Source organism: Myxocyprinus asiaticus, chromosome 23 (genome assembly GCF_019703515.2).
Source record: "Myxocyprinus asiaticus isolate MX2 ecotype Aquarium Trade chromosome 23, UBuf_Myxa_2, whole genome shotgun sequence".
NCBI classification, from domain to species: domain Eukaryota; kingdom Metazoa; phylum Chordata; class Actinopteri; order Cypriniformes; family Catostomidae; genus Myxocyprinus; species Myxocyprinus asiaticus.
The window spans coordinates 44,845,635-44,866,489 of NC_059366.1; the positions used below are offsets into that span (position 1 = coordinate 44,845,635).

The 20,855-nt window shown below is 39.4% G+C and overlaps 1 protein-coding gene across 3 annotated transcripts in view; it reads right to left on the reverse strand.

The window, feature by feature from the left end:
• LOC127414359 (AT-rich interactive domain-containing protein 4B-like) overlaps positions 1 to 20,855 on the reverse strand; it is a 114,587-nt gene that overhangs the window by 37,043 nt on the left and 56,689 nt on the right. For all 3 annotated transcript variants that reach the window (XM_051652334.1, XM_051652333.1, XM_051652332.1), the window contains exons 6-11: positions 19,896 to 19,975; positions 18,171 to 18,265; positions 12,428 to 12,569; positions 6,012 to 6,091; positions 5,040 to 5,116; positions 1,325 to 1,473 (exon numbers count right to left, since the gene is read on the reverse strand). In XM_051652334.1, the coding sequence (XP_051508294.1) occupies positions 1,325 to 1,473; positions 5,040 to 5,116; positions 6,012 to 6,091; positions 12,428 to 12,569; positions 18,171 to 18,265; positions 19,896 to 19,975 (623 nt within the window). The remainder of the gene's footprint in view (positions 1 to 1,324; positions 1,474 to 5,039; positions 5,117 to 6,011; positions 6,092 to 12,427; positions 12,570 to 18,170; positions 18,266 to 19,895; positions 19,976 to 20,855) is intronic.

Below are 20,855 nucleotides of genomic sequence, written 5' to 3' on the forward strand. Positions count from 1 at the left end.
AAGACATTTCCATCCACAGAACTGCCGCTCACTGGATGTTATTTTTGTTTTTGGCACCATTCTAGTAAATTCTAGAGACTGTTGTGTGTGAAAATCCCAGGAGAACAGCAGTTACAGAAATACTCAAACCTGCCCATCTGGCACCAACAATCATCCATGCGATTATCTAATCAGCCAATCATGTGGCAGCAGTGCAGTGCATAAAATCATGCAGATACGGGTCAGGAGCTGCAGTTACTGTTCACATCAACCATCAGAATGGGGAAAAAATGGAAACGCCTTGTTGATGAGAGAGGTCAACAGAGAATGGCCAGACTGGTTCGAACAGAAGAAGTCTACGGTAACTCAGATAACCGCTCTGTACAATTGTGAATGCTATTCTGAGATGCGGGTTGGTGCTGTTTTGGAAAAGCATATTTAGCGCATATAATGTGGAGAATGGCAGATTAATGTAATTAATTTTGTTTCGGTGGCCCGAAATGTTGCTTGGGCGGCCGTCGAAAAATTTTCAGTGCACTAGGGCGGAGTATCATATAACCTCACGATACAACACACATTATAATACATTTTCTGTAATACAGATTCAATACAATGCGATGGATCACTAAATCATAAATGCATTGCAATGCAAAGCTTTGACTTTTCCTACAGGTCCCTAAAGATAATATTTGCGGTCAATAAATCAAGGTAAACAAGCCACCGATGGTATAGTGATGACAGCAGCCTTCGCTATAACACAGAAAGCTCTGTGTTTATAAAATCAAGTTTGAAGGTGATAAGCAGGCCCACATGGAATCTGTGCAGAATTGGAACGCCCATCAGTCATGAAGTTCTACAAATCTCCCACCTTGTGTGTTTGTGTATTAAATATCGTGGCTAATTTCTTTATACTTTCTGCTACCAATAAGAGTGTAGTAGCACTCTCAGCTTTGTTTCTGCCCCAAAATCAGAGCAGACAAGGGAAAAAAAGGTCTGTGCGTGTAGAACTTCACAGAAACCCTGCAAGTTTCTGCAGAATTGCGACATCTGTCATTCATAAAAGTTCTACGCATTCCCCACCCCTAGCAAGTTTTGTTTATTAAATATTAATTTCACTATACTTTCAGTTACCAATAAAAGTGTCATACTTGCTCTGTTACACACATTTTTGTATGTTTAAATCCAGTGCAGAATTGTGCAGATTTTGTCTGTAAATCAGAAATATAAAAAGTCTGCACATTCCGTCTGGGATTGCTGAAAAGTGATCAAAAATACTGTAATGCAACTAAATGTGGCTTTGTTCTATCCCACGCTTTCAGTCTCTTAGTTGTGATGCTGTTGTCACCTCTTCCTCCTCGCTGCTGCCCTCTTCCTCCTGTTCTTCCTCATCTTCCTCTTCATCTTCCTCACTGCCGGAGCTTTCGTCCTTCACCTCCGTCCTCCATGTGTCGGGCACGTTACCATTGCGCTGGAACTCCCATGCGGCATTTAACACTGTTAAACACAGAGTAACAGCACAGGGGCAGGTGTCACATTCACAATACGGAAGCCATTCGTAGCGTTATTCCCCTGAAAAGTGTAACCACTGGCTCTATGGCATTATCAAAACATTCCTCTGTTTGTTTGAACATCCCAACTAGCCTGACATCCCAACACTGGCTCTATCCGTTTTACTGACAGACAGCAGGGTGTTCGGGAAACCTATTCCATCTGGTCACACTAGTAGTGACTAGAGGTCTGCACCGGCCTTAAAATGAAACCCGAACCCGAGTGGCCCAACTCTACCCGGCCCGAACGATACCGTCAGATTTTAAGCCCGAACCCGACTCGAAATCGCTTATGATCTAATTTCTTCTCCTAGCAAGTACTATTGCAATAGGCTGTATTTTATTTAAGCATATAGGCAACAATCGTAACAGTTCTCAAACAGTAAACATACACAGTTTTAATAATGCATGGCAGCCCCTCAGTACACGAGAGCAGAAGGGGAAAAAAGCTTACCGCTTAAGCGCTGAAACTTCACTTGGTGCAGAACAACCTGGAATAAAATGAAACACTGCAACAGTCCCCTCTATGCAGCCTGAACTTGTTTAGACTGTTGAATCTTTGTAACAACTGCGCTGAAAACAATCTAGATGCAGCGCAAAGAATGAAACAGCGCAGGTGTCTCAACATGCGTTTTTGACAATTTGAAGTTCTTTATAACTTGATATGGTGTTTAAAATGTGCCGGTCCTGCTTGAGACGCTGGAGAAAAAGCGAGACGCGGTGCAAATGCCAAAGACATTCGTCCAGCATGTGTTTAAACAATGGAAAAACAGAACAGACGTGCGGAAAAATACGACCAGTGTGAACGGCCCCTACCTCGTCTGTTCATACGCGTGTGTGTGTGTGTGAGAGCGTGTGCACGAAACAAGTTCGGTAAGCCTGTTTATTTTTTCATTAATTACAAACCTGAACCCCTACTTGAAAAACTGACCCGAACCCGCCCCGAAACCTATTGGGTTCTCGGGTCCCGGGTTGCAGACCCTCTAGTAGTGACCAAGAAATTAAACACTTGTTTAAATACTTTCTCCTCTTCTAGATTAAAGTAAACATGAAACAGCATTTGCAACCCTTTTAACCACAATACGCCACTTATTACAAGGCTGCTTACCAAATAATAAATGGACACGTCATGAAATATTGATTCAAGTTAAAATTATTTTGTGATGTGAAAAGAGTGAGTAGTGATACAGAAGAAGGCTAAATAGGTTGCCTGGGACAACAGTCAATTATATACAGTGCATCCGGAAAATATTCACAGCACTTCACTTTTTCCACATTTTGTTGAGCACAGCCTTATTCCAAAATGGATTAAATTCATTATTTTCCAGAAAGAAAAAAAAAAAAAAAAAAATCACATGTACATAAGTATTCACAGCATTTGCTCAATACTTTGTTGAAGCACCTTTGGCACCAATTACAGCCTCAAGTCTTTTTGAGTATGATGCTACAAGCTTGGCACACCTATTTTTGGGCAGTTTCTCCCATTCTTCTTTGCAGGACCTCTCAAGCTCCGTCAGGTTGGATGGGGAGCGTCGGTGCACAGCCATTTTCAGATCTCTCCAGAGATGTTCAATCGGGTTCAAGTCTGGGCTCTGGCTGGGCCACTCAAGGACATTCACAGAGTTGTTCCGGAGCCACTCCTTTGTTATCTTGGCTGTGTGCTTAGGGTCGTTGTCCTGTTGGAAGATGAACCTTCGCCCCAGTCTGAGGTCCAGAGCGCTCTGGAGCAGGTTTTCATCAAGGATGTCGCTGTACATTGCTGCATTCATCTTTCCCTCGATCCTGACTAGTCTCCCAGTTCCTGCCACTGAAAAACATCCCCACAGCATGATGCTGCCACCACCATGCTTCACTGTAGGGATGGTATTGGCCAGGTGATGAACAGTGCCTGGTTTCCTCCAGACATGACGCTTGCCATTCAGGCCAAAGAGTTCAATCTTTGTTTCTCATGGTCTGAGAGTCCTTCAGGTGCCTTTTGGCAAACTCCAGGCAGGCTGTCATGTGCCTTTTACTGAGGAGTGGCTTCCGTCTGGCCACTCTACCATACAGGCCTGATTGGTGGAGTGCTGCAGAGATGGTTGTTCTTCTGGAAGGTTCTCCTCTCTCCACAGAGGAATGCTGGAGCTCTGTCAGAGTGACCATCAGGTTCTTGGTCACCTCCCTGACTAAGGCTCTTCTCCCCCGATCGCTCAGTTTGGCCGGGCGGCCAGCTCTAGGAAGAGTCCTGGTGGTTTCAAACTTCTTCCATTTACGGATGATGGAGGCCACTGTGCTCATTGGGACCTTCAATGCTGCAGACATTTTTCTGTACCCTTCCCCAGATCTGTGCCTCGATACAATCCTGTCTCGGTGGTCTACAGACAATTCCTTGGACTTCATGGCTTGGTTTGTGCTCTGACATGCACTGTTAACTGTGGGACCTTATATAGACAGGTGTGTGCCTTTCCAAATCATGTCCAATCAACTGAATTTACCACAGGTGGACTCCAATCAAGTTGTAGAAACATCTCAAAGATGATCAGTGGAAACAGGATGCACCTGAGCTCAATTTTGAGTGTCATGGCAAAGGCTGTGAATACTTATATACATGTAATTTTTTTCGTTTTTTATTTTTAATAAATTTGTAAAGATTTCAAACAAACTTCTTTCACGTTGTCATTATGGGGTATTGTTTGTATAATTTTGAGGAAAATAATGAATTGAATCCATTTTGGAATAAGGCTGTAACATAACAAAATGTGAAAAAAGTGAAGCGCTGTGAATACTTTCCGGACGCACTGTAGTTTTGCGATCAGATTCAAGTCTTCCAGAGAGCTGTTTAGTAACATGCTCATTTATATATGAATTACTTAAACGAATATTCCGGGTTAAATCCAAGTTAAGCTCGATCGACAGCATTTGTGGCATAATGTTGTTTACCACAAAAATTTGTTACGACTCGTCCCTCCTTTTCTTAAAAAAAAAAAAAAAGAGCAAAATCGAGGTTACAGTGAGGTACTTACAATGGAAGTGAATGGGGCAAATTTTTGGAGGATTGAAAGTCGAAATTTTTGGTAATCAGTATTAAATGGTCTGCACTTATATAGCGCTTTTTTAACCTTAGCGGTTTTCAAAGCGCTTTACACTGTGACTCATTCACCCATTCACACACACACGCTCTCAAACCAATGATGGCAGAGCTGCCATGCAAGGTGCTATTGCGCCATTGGGAGCAACTTGGGGTTCAGTGTCTTGCCCAAGGACACTTCGGCATGTGGAGTCATGTGGGTCGGGAATCGAACCGCTTACCCTGTGATTAGTGGCCAACTCGCTCTACCACCTGAGATACCCCATAATTATCCCAGAAATGCTGTGGATTGAGCTTAACTTGTTTTGAACCTGGAATATTCCTTTAATGACCGTCATTATTGAGTGTTACAGACTTTTTAACAATTAGACAGAATACTTGTGTACCACAAAAGTTTGTCTAAGCAAATTTGCAACTGTTTTCATATGTGGCAATTGTGCTCTCACCTGGTTTGAGTCCTGCGTCTGCTTTAGGAGCTTTCGCTTCATCCAACTCTCTGATGTCTTTTCGCAAAACCGTGTAACTGTAGGGTAACATAAAACCTGTTAGCATTTGAAACCTTAGAAATATCCATGTTCTGCTATCGTTCTTTAATATAAATGTCACTTGCTTTGATATCTCATTTGGTGACATTTCTGTGATGCTTAAGGGTACGAGTACTTTTTTGGGGCAACCGCATACTCAAATAATTAAGAGTTCTATTTTAGAATCGTTTGTAACAGCATATGACGGTTAGTGAGCACATGTTTGTTTATAAATATTTATAAATCCGCACACAAGTCGATGATGTCATTACAATCCAAAAACAGACACTAGGGGGAGCAGTTAAGTGTGCTCACACATGTTCAACACAAGAACACAACTTCTGCAGAGATTGCCAATGATAGAACATTATTCAAAGGCCTTAAATGAGTTGCATGACAGACCTAGCCACTAAGCGACAAATAAGTCTGAGAAATGCAAACATGCTTCCGGTCGTTTTAATTGCATCAACTCAAATCAAAAATATGCTTAGGATCACTGGCATGCTATTATCGTTAACGTTACATAAATCACTCAGCATGTGATCAAATGGTGGAGAAAAGTCCACTGAAATGAAATACACACTTCTGTCTCCGTCAGGCACACATGGATATCGGTATAATCAGACATTTCTCAACCTGTGCTTAAATGAGACCAATTCTGCAGTTTCACCTTAATTAATTGCAGACAGACATCCTCTGACTTCCCCAACAGAACTATCATCACATGCTTCCACATTTTTAGCTTTCCAAACTCAATTTAAACAAAGACTGCTTTCTAAAATTAAGATCACCAATAAATCAAAGTACACAGAAAAGACTTGTTCATAATTTCACTTGTTCTGCTTCTAAAGCTAAAATTAGAAGCACAGTCTGAAATAAGTTCACTTTACTCACAATTTTCCATCTTTGAAGGAGCGCACAAAAACATTGTCTTTCTTCAATGTTACATCTTCATGACAGTCTGGAGAGGTGACCTTTACGAAACAAAATGAGAAAGAGTGTAATGGATCACATGACTCTGAAAAGCAATACTATTGTAATTTGACATTATATTAGTATATAAGTGCACTGAGTAACATTTCCACTTTACACCCAGAACGTTTTTCATTCCTACTTTTAAATATCCAATTGCCTTTAGTTTAGTCAAAGCCGTAAGCCACAATTTGCTACTTGCAGGTTGTTTAGAGCGCAACAGTCTGGTTCCCGATGGAAAAAATCTTACGTTTTTCCATAGGGAAATTGATCTGTAACACTAACTTATAAAAAGGGCTTTCAATCGATTACATTTTTAAATCGAATTAATAACATGATTTACCAATTAATTAACTGAAATATTTACAATGAACTGCATATAAAAATATGTTGAGAAAGCCCCTTAAATAAAAATAATTAAATATATAATATTAAATGATTATAAATGTATGTATGTGTGTGTGTGTGTGTGTATATATATATATATATATATATATATATATATATACACACACAGTATATAGTTATAAATATAATATATATATTGTTATAAATATAATATATTTAAAAAATAATAATTCAAATAATTTAAATATAATATTAAATGATTAAAAATGTATATATATATATATATACACACACAGTATATAGTTATAAATATAATATATATATTGTTATAAATATAATATATATATTTAAAAAATAATAATTCAAATAATTTAAATTGAATTCTTTTAGAGCGCCTCACTTTGGTTGCGTTGGACCATAAATACAGCGTTTTAGGTCGCTGTATCAAGTTAAACGTAGTTTGAAATGTAAAAATAAATAAATAAAAATCACATCAAGATCCCTGCGTTCAGAATTGCGCTAAGTGTGGCTTGTTCTCTGTACAGCTGCACGTAGCCTTCACAGCTGGAGTTTCGCTTACTGCCTCCTGCTGAAAACAGGTGGTACTGCAAGCTTGAATTGCTCTGATAGGGTAATTGCGTTGATAAATGATAAATTGCGTTGATTTTTAACACGTTATTTTTTATATAATTAATCGCAATGAATTAACACGTTAAATCAACCTTTAAAGACAGACCTACCATGAGCTCCGAGGTTGTTAATTGATGGTTTATGCTTCTGTTGAAGCCATCAGTCCTCGTTATTTCATCTTCAGTTTAAAAAAAAAAACTAACTCTTAAACTGGGGAGGCGCTATATGGCAAGCCATTTTATCACTTAAAACACTGGATAAAGTCCAAGGATACATAAGTTAGGCATACACTGGCGGCAAAAAGTTTGGAATAATGTACAGATTTTGCTCTTATGGAAAGAAATTGGTACTTTTATTCACCAAAGTGGCATTCAACTGATCACAATGTATAGTCAGGACATTAATAACGTGAAAAATTACTATTGCAATTTGAACAAAGTGTTCAGAACTTCTTAAACTACTTCAAAGAGTTCTCATCAAACAATCCTCCACGTGCAGCAATGACAGCTTTGCAGATCCTTGTTATTCTAGCTGTCAGTTTGTCCAGATACTCAGGTGACATTTCACCCCACACTTCCTGTAGCACTTGACATAGATGTGGCTGTCTTGTCGGGCACTTCTCACGCACCTTACAGTCTAGCTGATCCCACAAAAGCTCAATGGGATTAAGATCCATAACACTCTTTTCCAATTATCTGTTGACCAATGTCTGTGTTTCTTTGCCCACTCCAACCTTTTCTTTTTGTTTTTCTGTTTCAAAAGTGGCTTTTTCTTTGCAATTCTTCCCATAATGCCTGCACCCCTGAGTCTTCTCTTTACTGTTGTACATGAAACTGGTGTTGAGCGGGTAGAATTCAATGAAGCTGTCAGCTGAGGACATGTGAGGTGTGAGAGTCAGTTGTCCTTTGTCTTTGAAGACTGTAGTGTACACCTTTTGTATGAAATCTTCAGTTTTTTGGCAATTTCAAGCATTGTATAGCCTTCATTCCTCAAGACAATGATTGACTGATGAGTTTCTAGAGAAAGCTGTTTCTTTTTTGCCATTTTTGACCTAATATTGACCTTAAGACATGCCAGTCTATTGCATACTGTGGCAACTCAAAAACAAACACAAAGACAATGTTAAGCTTCATTTAATGAACCAAATATCTTTCAGATGTGTTTGATATAATGGCAAGTGATTTTCTAGTACCAAATGATCAATTTAGCATGATTACTCAAGGATAAGGTGTTGGAGTGATGGCTGCTGTCTAGATTTGATCAAAAATGACTTTTTTCAAATAGTGATGGTGCTGTTTTTTACATCAGTAATGTCCTGACTATACTTTGTGATCAGCTGAATGCCACTTTGGTGAATTAAAGTACCAATTTCCTTCCGAAACAGCAAAATCTGTACATTATTCCAAACTTTTGGCCGCTAGCGCATGTGTGTATCATTTGAAAGCTTAGAATCTGAACTGGTCAGAGAACCTCATCACTTCTGCATTTAGCAATTGTTTTTTTTTTTTTAACAAAATAAGGCCTGAAAACATTTGTGTCGCAAATTGGCACCACCTAGAGGTTACGTTGTAAAATTTTCTTTAAAATGAATATGTAAGTCCTTCACATAGCGCTTAAACAGACACGTCATATATAAAATGAAAGCTCTCATTCTCAGGACGGTGACTGTACAGTTTATTTATATATTTTGCTGCCATAATACCACAGCTTGAATTATTTGTAAAAATATCACAAAGTGACATTTTATTTTGGTAAGGCATAAAATGCAAACGTCTCTTTTCTGTGCTGACCACTGATCTGTAGCCCTAAATAGCCTCAAACTTTATAAAAAAAATCTTACTTTGGGTTGTTTAGCTTTAAAATTAGTTAAATAAATTACTTGTTTACTTGGGTGACTAATCCAATGCTGTGTCAAAATGTTTTAGAACAAAATATGAAGTCCGGTAGAAAAAGTATGAGAAACAAATCATCAGCAAAATAGGTTCTCATCTATATAAGATGAAATGTTACACATCATGGTAAAGCTGGGATTCTTTGCTTTCCAGTGACACCTAGATTGGACTAAACAACTCAGAAGCCCAGATATTCAACAAAACAGTGTGGAAGCTCTCTGCACTTCAAAAAAAGACTTGTGTATGGGTGAGCGCCAATGTGAGGGATAAAATACGTTAGAGCACCACCTACAATTCAGATCAGTTTAATGTGATAGGTGACAGAGGAAACATAATTTTGTCTAGCACTTGCTCCCTTCCAGTGGAATAACATTTTAAAATTAAAATATAAAGGACACAGAACTGAAATGACATGCTTTAAACTTTAGACATGAAAAAACACATTTTTTATTTTTATTAATTACTGCAATCATTTCTTAAATGTAGGGGGTTATCTGTAAAATGAGACCATATTTATGAAATTAGTAAACTGTATGTGTGAATACTTGTATATCTGTATATACACTATATTGCCAAAAGTATTCGCTCACCCATCCAAATAATTGAATTCAGGTGTTCCAATCACTTCCATGGCCACAGGTGTATAAAATGAAGCACCTAGGCATGCAGACTGCTTCTACAAACATTTGTGAAAGAATGGGCCGCTCTCAGGAGCTCAGTGAATTCCAGCGTGGTACTGTGATAGGATGCCACCTGTGCAACAAGTCCAGTCGTGAAATTTCCTCGCTACTAAATATTCCACAGTCAACTGTCAGTGGTATTATAGAAGCGATTGGGAATGACAGCAACTCAGCCACGAAGTGGTAGGCCACGTAAAATGACAGAGCGGGATCAGCGGATGCTGAGGCGCATAGTGCGCAGAGGTCGCCAACTTTCTGCAGAGTCAATCGCTACAGACCTCCAAAGTTCATGTGGCCTTCAGATTAGCTCAAGAACAGTGCGTAGAGAGCTTCATGGAATGGGTTTCCATGGCCGAGCAGCTGCATCCAAGCCATACATCACCAAGTGCAATGCAAAGCGTCGGATGCAGTGGTGTAAAGCACGCCGCCACTGGACTCTAGAGCAGTGGAGACGCGTTCTCTGGAGTGACGAATCACGCTTCTCCATCTGGCAATCTGATGGACGAGTCTGGGTTTGGCGGTTGCCAGGAGAACGGTACTTGTCTGACTGCATTGTGCCAACTGTGAAGTTTGGTGGAGGGGGATTATGGTGTGGGGTTGTTTTTCAGGAGCTGGGTTTGGCCCCTTAGTTCCAGTGAAAGGAACTCTGAATGCTTCAGCATACCAAGAGATTTTGGACAATTCCATGCTCCCAACTTTGTGGGAAAAGTTTGGGGATGGCCCCTTCCTGTTCCAACATGACTGCGCACCAGTGCACAAAGCAAGGTCCATAAAGACATGGATGAGCGAGTTTGGTGTGGAAGAACTTGACTGGCCTGCACAGAGTCCTGACCTCAACCCGATAGAGCACCTTTGGGATGAATTAGAGCGAAGACTGTGAGACAGGCCTTCTCGTCCAACATCAGTGTCTGACCTCACAAATGCGCTTCTGGAAGAATGGTCAAAAATTCCCATAAACACACTCCTAAACCTTGTGGAAAGCCTTCCCAGAAGAGTTGAAGCTGTTATAGCTGCAAAGGGTGGGCCGATGTCATATTAAACCCTATGGATTAAGAATGGGATGTCACTTAAGTTCATATGCGTCTAAAGGCAGATGAGCGAATACTTTTGGCAATATAGTGTATATATATATAAAAAAAAAAAATATATAAAAATAAAAAATAAAAATCGCTATGGAAAAAATGTATGGGAAAACATTTCTGGAATCAAGACTGTTGCGCTCTATTAGGGGGAGGGACATTCTTAATCTAAAGGACATTTTATTGGACTAAATTTGAAAAGCAAGATGAGTCATCAATATTTTTGGACTGTTTTCCAGAACAAGAAAGACTGTAAATTTGACATACGTACATTGATCAGTTAAAACTTTTGTCAACTTTTATGAGTTCACTTGCATATAGATGACCTCAAATTTATAAGACATGGACTTAAAGCCATTCTGATTTCATGTAACACTGTGAAATGACTATGAGATCCAGGTCTGTTTTTGTATTTACAATGTGCCACATCAGAAGTCACCTTTGACCTCACATGTCCCTACTGCCTACTGTAAACATTTTAAGTGAAACGGTAAGCATTATATAACGCGAAATATTTCAAAAAGTAGTATGCTGCACTCGTCACATGACCTCATTACGTTAAACGCAACGTCCAGTAATGATATTTGATATAAAAAAAAACAAATGTAGCATTGTTTATTTAATTTTGTGCAAACGTCCAACAAAACTTTGGGAAGATCAATCAGTCAAAAAACAAAACTTCAGGTTCACTTTTCACACTGGAAATGGAAGATCAAATTAAGCACACTTCATTGTAATTCAGCATGACATACAGTACAGAAGAGATACTAAGAGTATTATTTAGTATTTAGTATGTAGCCTTTGGCTCTGAGGGTCCATAGACATTGCTGTTTCTTTGAGCAGCCTGACATGTCAGTTTCGGCTCAACCAATGGCCTTTGGACTGGAACTTTCTGTTTGTATGAACAATGTAAGACGGGGCAGAGCAAAAGGCGAGGTAGGAGTGTTTAGGAAACATACTCAGGTAAAAAAAAAAAAAGTGCTATTCTGTTTGGTGCCACTAGTGCTGCAGAAATGACACACTTTACCTTTAAAAAAGGCTTCAGTAACTGTCTGGTTTGGTTCAGCTACGAAATCAGACATCAGAAGACTACAAAGGACAGTTCGGACTGCTGAGAGGATTATTGGTTGTCCCCTGCCCTCCCTTCAAGAACTATACACTTCCAGAGTGAGGAAAAAGGCTGGAAAAATCACTCTGGACCCCACTCACCCTGCCCACTACCTTTTTGAACCGTTGCCTTCTGGCCAATGCTTCAGAGCTCTGAACACCAGAACCGTCAGGCATAGGAACAGTTTTTCCCCTCAGGCTATCCAACTCATGAACAGTTAAAACTGGCCCTTTGAGCAATAATTAATGTGCAATACACAGCTTATATTTATCCAACATAACCTACCTCTTCTGCCATACATTCGCTTGCTTCTATATATAACAGATTTGTATTTGTACACACTATACGTATATATATATATATATATTTTGTCTTATTGTGTATTTCTATATATGCACATATATTTTCTATTTGCTTTTTATTTATTTTATTTATTGTATTTTTTATTATCTCTATCTTGCTGTATTGTTTGTGCACTGGAAGCTTCTGTCACCAAGACAAATTCCTTGTATGTGTAAGCATACTTGGCAATAAAGCTCATTCGGATTCTGATCCTTCTGATTCTGATTTTTGTATTTTGCATCCAGTGGTCGTGACTCACCAGCGCAGGGTACCATGTGGTTTTCTTTTTGTCGCTGGTGGCGACTCCTTCCACACACACCACCTTGCCGTAAAGCTCTTCGTTCTGTTGCTGATCACCCTCCTCCTCTTCACTGGATGATGAAGATGACTCTTCCTCTTGACTGTGGAGAGAGATTACATGTGTTAATGTGAAATTAACAACAGACACTGAAAGGCGTTAACGCAGTATTAATATCTCAGATAACACAGATGTCTCTCAATGACACATGAATGCTTTTTATAAATTCAGAGTGAAATATCACTACTGATAAATATAACTACACGCAGATGACTATCGCTCATTTTACAACAAGATTACACCGGTCCAGTTCCTATTTTTGCAAAAGGTTAAGAAATGAAAAGTTTTGGTTTGGTATGTTGCAGGGTCAAAAATTAAGAAGGGCTCATGGCAAAAATGCCACCAAATGTGACAAAAATGTCCCTGAAATTCAAAATGTGGGGGCATGAATGACACGCTGAGTTGCGTTTTGTATTTTTAGCGCAATCAGTGAATTTATTCATGCAGCACTGGGAATGAACTTGCACCACTGATGACGCAGTCTGCATAGGGCACCAACCCCCCTAGGGGGGCACCATCTTACCCTATGGGTGCACCAAAAAGTCCACCAGCTCCACTTCTGTGCATGTTATAAAGCCCGTCAGTGGGACACTCCCATGTTGCAATCGCCTCGTGCAACGCACCGGTCAGCTGCGTGCTAATTCCCAATTAACAGTAACTGTTTGAGTTTCTTATATCCGTTTGAATTTTTCACCCAAACCTCAGATCTTTGGAAACACAAGGTCAGAGTCTGCTGCTTTTTAAGTTGAGATCTACTTCATCATTATTGATGGTACTCTTCATTTCCGAATCTGTCGCCACGAATGATTTGTACTCTCATGATGATTGGTTTGCAAATGTACTTTCAGGCTTGTGGACTTTTCCCCTTAATTTCAACCCCACAAATCGAATGATTGAAAGTGACAATACATTTGCTCTTTCCAGTTTCAGAATAAAACTTGAAATAGTCCCACACAGGGCTCTGTCGTTTCCCAGCATCCATCATTCATGTCCGAGTCGTCTTCATCTATCATTACTATCAGGCTCGGCTAACCTCACGTGCACGCCATCTGCAGGTAATCCCCAAAACCACACAGGTCAGATTTTTCCACCATGCGAGGAGAGCTTGTTGATTACGAAAACGTTAATTTTTGATGATTATTTTATTTCAGTTAGGTTTTCAATAACTGTTGTTAGTTTCGTTTCGTTTTAGTTTTTCATTTACTTTGCAATAGTTATTTTATTTCAGTTTAAATGTTCAAAACCGTTTTAAACAGTTCAAAAGTTTTTTTTTACTCAATAGTTTTTGTCTTAGTTCACGAAAATAACCCTGGTTCCCATGCTTTTTTGACCAATGAAATTCCATGACTTTTCCATTAATTTGGCATTGTTGGATTTTTAAAAATCATTTTGATTCCGACCAATTCATTAATGAATTAATTCAAACCAACGTGTGTACCGTTTGATCTGTTTGTTGACTCAAAAGTAAGATTTGCTCACAAATCAGACGTCACAATGGCTTGCGGACAAGTTTTATTTTGCATAAGAGCAAAGTCTAACAGGTTAGATATTTTTAACCTCTTCAACTCTTTAACCTCTCTTTTGGCTGCAACATGCAATTTTTCACACCCAAATTTAAAAGCTCACCTTACACAAATACAGTGGACCAATTGCAAAAAGTCTCATTTTACAGAACCCCCTAATCCTAACTTTGTAAGCATGAAATTCTGGTTCTGTTTGCTCCATCTCCTTTCTAAAAGTCTTATTTCATTTCAATAGATGGCAGCAAGTACTAGGAAAAATGTTTTTTCCTCCATCACCTTCCTTCACAATATACAGATCTGAAATGTAGGTGCGATCTAACGCAGCTGAGCACTCACACCATAGACATCCAGTCTAGTTTGGATCGCATGCATGTTTCCAACTGTTTAATCGAATATCTCGGCCTCTGAGTGGACTACAAGCTCAATCTAGGGGTCGTTGGAAAGCTGAGATCCTCTTTTGATGTGAACACTTCCTCATCAATAGTTGAAAACATGTTTTGCAGATGATTTGTTTATTATGCTTTTTCTACTAGACTGCATATTATCTTCTGAACTTCTGGAGACATAACATTGCATCGTTGCTAACGCTGACGAATTGCAAGCTACCTTGCTTCGTAACTTTCAAATAATTTCAACGATCTCTTTATACTAAAATTCAGGTTAATGTCAATGTTAATCTGTAATTATTCAGCAAGGTAAACTACAATAACACATGAAATGAATGCTAGACAATGTTCAAGATAATGCAAAAAGCTCCATTCATTAGTGTAACGTAACTTGGTTATACAGAAAATATATACAATCTATTATTATAAAACAATAGTGCATCGAGATATCAAAATTACAGTTGTGATGGAATCATATCAATACTGAATTGTGTCAACATATTTATAATGTACAGTCTATTTTATAAACAGCTACTGTCGTCATCCACCAAATTTAGCTAACAGCTATTGATAAAGCTGGCTAGCTAGCTAACGCCGACATAAGCTATCGTATAAATGCAGTCAATGTATCATGCATAGAAAAGTTATTATTTCAAACTACAGTCTCGCACAGTCAGACCTATATCCATACTTTGTTTTAGCCCTGTTCGACTGGAGAGTCAGATATAATATACAGTCTCAAAGTCTGTAAAACAATCATAACTGTGTAATTTTAATTATGCTACCTCATCTGTCAGCATGATGTCGGTAAATCATGTTCAGTCTCGCTTCCCTATGGAGTCATGCTCGCTCGCGTCCCTATAGAGTGTGTGCGCGATCACGAGCAACAGGCTGCAGTTCACTTAACGGCCACAGGTGTCACTAATAACAAGGGTTTCTGAATCTTATACACTGCACCTTTAAGTGTAAGCTTACCTAACCCTAAACCCACAACAGACGATGGTTCTGTGTGTTCTCCTCACTTCCTGTTAGTTCAGATGAAGATAACTGGTAATTATGGTCCATGTGCTGACGAACTTCTCACTTGCCAATGTTCGATATAAAGCGTGACTCAACAGCTGCTCTCAATTACGAGCCAGTGCTTAAATTCACAGCCAAGGAGAGCAAACCGTGTTGACATTAAGGCGGTTTTACACGGGACGCAGTGGGCGGCATGCTTTGCTTGCAATCTTGCCGCTTCTTGTTCGTACAGGCGTTTTCCATTCACACGAGAAGCAGTGCAAAACGTGCCAGTAGAAGTGCAATAATGCCACCCACTGCTTCAGCTCTGACACTGTGTCTATGAGGTGATTGCTGTAAATGCTGTATTAGTTTTCATGTAAGTGATTGCACTTAAATAAAATGCCACTTATTTTTTCATCAAATGTTTTAAAACTATCAATATTGTAATAAGCTATTTTTTATATTCATGTAAAATTATAATATCAAGGAGGCTATACAATGTAATTGTCTCCACATCTGATGAGATCCAACGAAACGGACTGTATGTTACTTCATATTTTTATTGGCGAATTGGTATAGTATAAATAACATCACATCAATAATTAAAATGGGAGGGCTACAAATGAACTTTCAAAATCCACAAAACACACTGCCAATAATCTGCCTGGGCAATTGTATTTTTGGTTTATCTAAAGTTGATGTTTCAGACAACTGTTGCAGAAGAGAAAATAAGTCCACGGTCCATTTACATACATCGCACAGTCGTTTATTTTCCAAACATGAGCTGTACATGTTTCCATAGTCTATTTTCACCTGGAACACGACTCGTCCACTTCCCATGAGGCTGTTTTCCTATTAATGTCTCTATAAACCCTCAAAGAAACGTTATATGTCAGAAGAAAATTCAGCAACAGCGAGTATATTCGTCTCCATGTTGTTTTTGACTACACAAAAACTAAGTGTCGTTTAATTGACTGAATAAATTAATCTCTGATTGGTCAGTGACAAGCGGCAGCCGCGGAAAGATAAAATATTTGTATCTTGCGCGGTGTGGGCCGCAAGCAGACCTGCCGCTTTGTTGTGAACGAGCTTGGAAAGCGGCGCTGCTTCGACAGCTGCCTCCGTTTTGCCGCCACTCTCTCCTTGAAAATTAATAGGGAAGCGTGGTGGCTGCGTCCCATGTAAAACCGCCTTAAATGAGTCAGTCAACAGGCTGTGTCACGAATAAACATGACCTGATAAACCACAGGGACTTACTCGAACAACAACACAGGACAGGCGCTTCGATGAGGTCTTTACATGGGAGCTGGAACCAGCGACAAACCTGCCTACTACATTATATAGGGCTTGCACGACTGCTCATTTTTTCTAGTCGACTATTTATCTAGAAAATTAGTCGACAGGTCAGTGAGTCAGTGTTTACTTTATGTAAATGACTCACATTATGGCGTACAGCATCAGCATTCTTTGCGGTTTCTGGCATGTTCAGCACTGTGTTAACGGAGAATATGTTCAGTTTTAATTGATCTTCACTTATAATACAAGAAAACTGTTGTCAACATAAACTAGGGATGGGAATTGCAAGGAACTGAACAGTTACCACAAAAGGCTGCAATTTAATTAGAGAAATACTGCATAGAGTATGCATGTGCTGCGTGCTTCACAGTGAATGAGTGCTCTGCTCTATGCAAGGGGCAGCTATTACAAAATCTGCATCTTGTCAACAATCCGTGTGCTGTTTTGTCCTTCACAGGAAAGCCAAAGTGCAGCCACAATGGCGATTTCAGTGTAGACGACGATTTCTCAATCTGTGTTGGGCGTGTTGCTGCCGTCTGCAGCTATTTTCAAATAATGGAAACACGTTCGGTGAATTTATTTACGTGTGATTTCATTTATGATCACATGGACAGAAAACAATGATTCAATTTTCAAAATATCAAATTTTGCCTTGATGTAATTCGTAATTTTTTTGGTCCGCGATATATCGTCCCATTGCTAGTTGGTGTAGTTACTGTGTTTTGCCTTTGTCGGACAGTATTTTTCTAAAACAAAATTCAAAAATATCTAAACCCCAATAACTTGATTCAAGACAACAATCTTATACAATGTTGCTTCTTAAGTAAAGTTAGCTGGAAAACAAAAAGACTGATTAAGGTCATTATTTTTGCTGTGTAGAACATGACTAGTCAACACAGACTCAACACATCAACTAGTTAACTAGTCTGTGCAAACCACTAACATTATAATCTATTATGATCCTTCAAAATTATTTCGGCTTGCTAAAGTTCATACGGGCAGACACGACTGAGGGGTAAAAGTGAGGTCACGCCTCTCGCCGACACAAACAACAATCCGATTCGTCATTGTGCCGGTGGAACGCCACTCACTCGAGGATTTACTATAGAGAATTCCAGGGCAGAGCTTGTCCCATTTGTTTGCCTGCTAAAAGAAGGGATCTAATTTACTACCTCCACATTCCTGGAGAGACAAAACCAAGAAGCTCATATGCTGCATACTTCAGGTGAGGAGTGTTTATATGTGTACTAGTGGAGCTGCATAACGCACAACATCAAGCTTACGTAGCTAGAAGCTTTTGCATTCAGGTACTTGCGTTGAGTATGTTACAGCCTTTTGTCGTACACTAGCATGTACTAAAGGGGCCTCGAAGCCAAAAAACACCAACTTTGATTTCATGGGGGTCTTTACATCTCAGGTAATAGAAAACACACTCACATAGGATTGGATCGTCTGCCTCCACGGTTGCCTTTTTTGCCGATGACAGGCGTGCCAAAGTGTTCAGGGTTCGTAAGAGGAAGCCGGTCGAGAGTCTGGAGGAGAACGCAGAGATAAGATTCACTTGTCAGTGTTAAGAGAGCTGCACTGAACAGTCTTAAACAACTCTGACAACCCATCTTAAATCATTTACAAACACAAAGTGTTGAGCACAGAGAAAACAGTTCTTCTGACAGTTTCTTAAAATCAGCTGGGGTAGGGGAAAAAAAAAAAATCATAATCGACTAGACAGTGAGTTGTCTGAACATTTAGTCAACTAGTTGGTGTTAAGGATAATAATGTAGAATTAGGCTCCATTATGTTCATGTGATGGATACACGGACGCTAAGCCAGCGGTTCTCAACCAGGGGGCCGGGACCCACTAGGGGGCCTCAGCACACTTCCAAGGGGGCCTCAATATGACTTAAAATTAATTTAAAATAAGAAATATTACAAATAATTAAAATAATCCAACTTAATTAAAATGCTAAAAATACTTTAAGATGTATGCCTACAAATTATAAAACTCTTTCTGAAAATTCTAGAATCAAATGATCCATGATTAATTATTTTAATCAGACACTTCTAGTTTCGGGCGAGGGGGGGGTTCTTCAAATATTGTCTTGGACAGTGGGGGGCCTTGGAGTCAAAAAGGTTGAGAACCACTGCGCTAAGTGCAACACTTCAACAAGGTAACTAAAGGATATTCAATACATAAATAGGCTAAATAACTATAACATCTTATTGCACAAAACTATCAAAATAAGAAAAGTAAGAAATAACGAAGGCTCCAATACAAAGCGGCACAAAACCGCTTATGCACATCCTGAATGCAGAATGACGTGCTTCAGAATTACTCACCTCAATCCGGGTGGTGGAGGACAAGTCTGAGTTGCCTCCACTTCTGAGACCGTCAATCCGTGCATCTTATCACGTGGCTCGTTGTGCATGACACCACGGAGACTCACAGCATGTGGAGGCTCATGCTACTCTCCGCAATCCACGCACAACTCACCACACGCCCCACTGAGAGCGAGAACCACTAATCGCGACCACGAGGAGGCTACCCCATGTGACTCTACCCTCCCTAGCAACCGGGCCAATTTGGTTGCTTAGGAGACCTGGCTGGAGTCACTCAGCACGCCCTGGATTCAAACCCGCAACTCCAGGGGTGACAGTCAGCGTCAATACTCGCTGAGCTACCCAGGCCCCAAACTTTGTTCATTCTTAAGTACAAAAACCTTCATAACTTTTGTGTCTGTGGTGACTAGATTCACAGCTTTGGACTAGCACCTGCACCGCATCAGCACATCCACTGTGTGATACTGGGCGCTTTACATCCGCAAAAATGCAAAAAGCTTCAGTAAATGTTATATCACCCCCTTGTGGTCTCCCAAAGCTATTACACCAGACTACATTAAACTGAAGGCCAACTGACAATTAATTGGAAAGCACACAAATTAGGCTTCTAATTTAAATGTCAGCTAATGTAAATCTATCGATGCCTCAAAAATGTATAGAGAAAATAAGCGTACCGATCAATTATCAGTGTATCTATATTTTATGACATTCCTACAGAGTTAAAAAGGTACCGCATAACAGCAATGATGAACAAAGTGTCTTGATGTTAAAGAATTCACTGGTGATGTAAACAAATGAAAATGCTTAAGGACACAGATGACTTGCCTCACTCTCAGCGAAGTGTCGCGCTCCTTTCAGGCAGAGAGAGGAACGCCGGAGGGTCTTCTCATCACCGTCATTAAACACTGAGCACAGAAGAGAGAGAAAGAGAGAGAGATGAAATATCAGACTGCAAAGATTACATAAGATCACTTCTCTTAAAAGGACAGCGCGCACTTGAGCCACCCACTGCATTTATCTTTGATAACAAACATTCACTGCGCTGCAGAAACACAGCATGAATGTCTGAAACAATAGAGCGGAAAACGACCCAACATCTTCACACGACTGTCTGTCTCACTGTCACACACGCTGCTATAAACATAAGCAAACCATAAGAAGATAAAGGCACTTTCTTAAAGAAAGGTCCCAAAAAGAGACCACAAGTAATTTACAGTTTTCTTATTTAACATTTTTACTATAATTTATACTAACATGGGAATTGTAAGGAATTTCAAACACTCTGATTCAGATTGACCTCAACGCTTCTTTTAGTACATTCGAGGAAGAATTATTTGGAAATAAGAACTGCAATTCTTATTGCATTTACCACCCTCAGCAGCCTATTGACAAAAGATAATTTCAGATTTCGACAAAGCAGTTTTAACAAATCAGAAATAAATTAATACATTTTTTGTAAAAGGCATGTTTACACAGACTTTTTAGAGGCATAAATGCAACCCCATAATTGATCCTCACTACTGGTGTATTTAAATATTCAAATATATATAGTATAATGTACAGATTTTGCTGTTTTGGAAGGAAATTGGTGCTTTAATTCACCAAAGTGGCATTCAACTGATCATAAAGTATAGTCAGGACATTACTGATGTAAAAAACATCACCATCACTATTTGAAAAAATTAATTTTTGATCAAATCTAGACAGCAGCCGTCACTCCAACACCTTATCCTTGAGTAATCATGCTAAATTGATCATTTGGTACTAGAAAATCACTTGCCATTA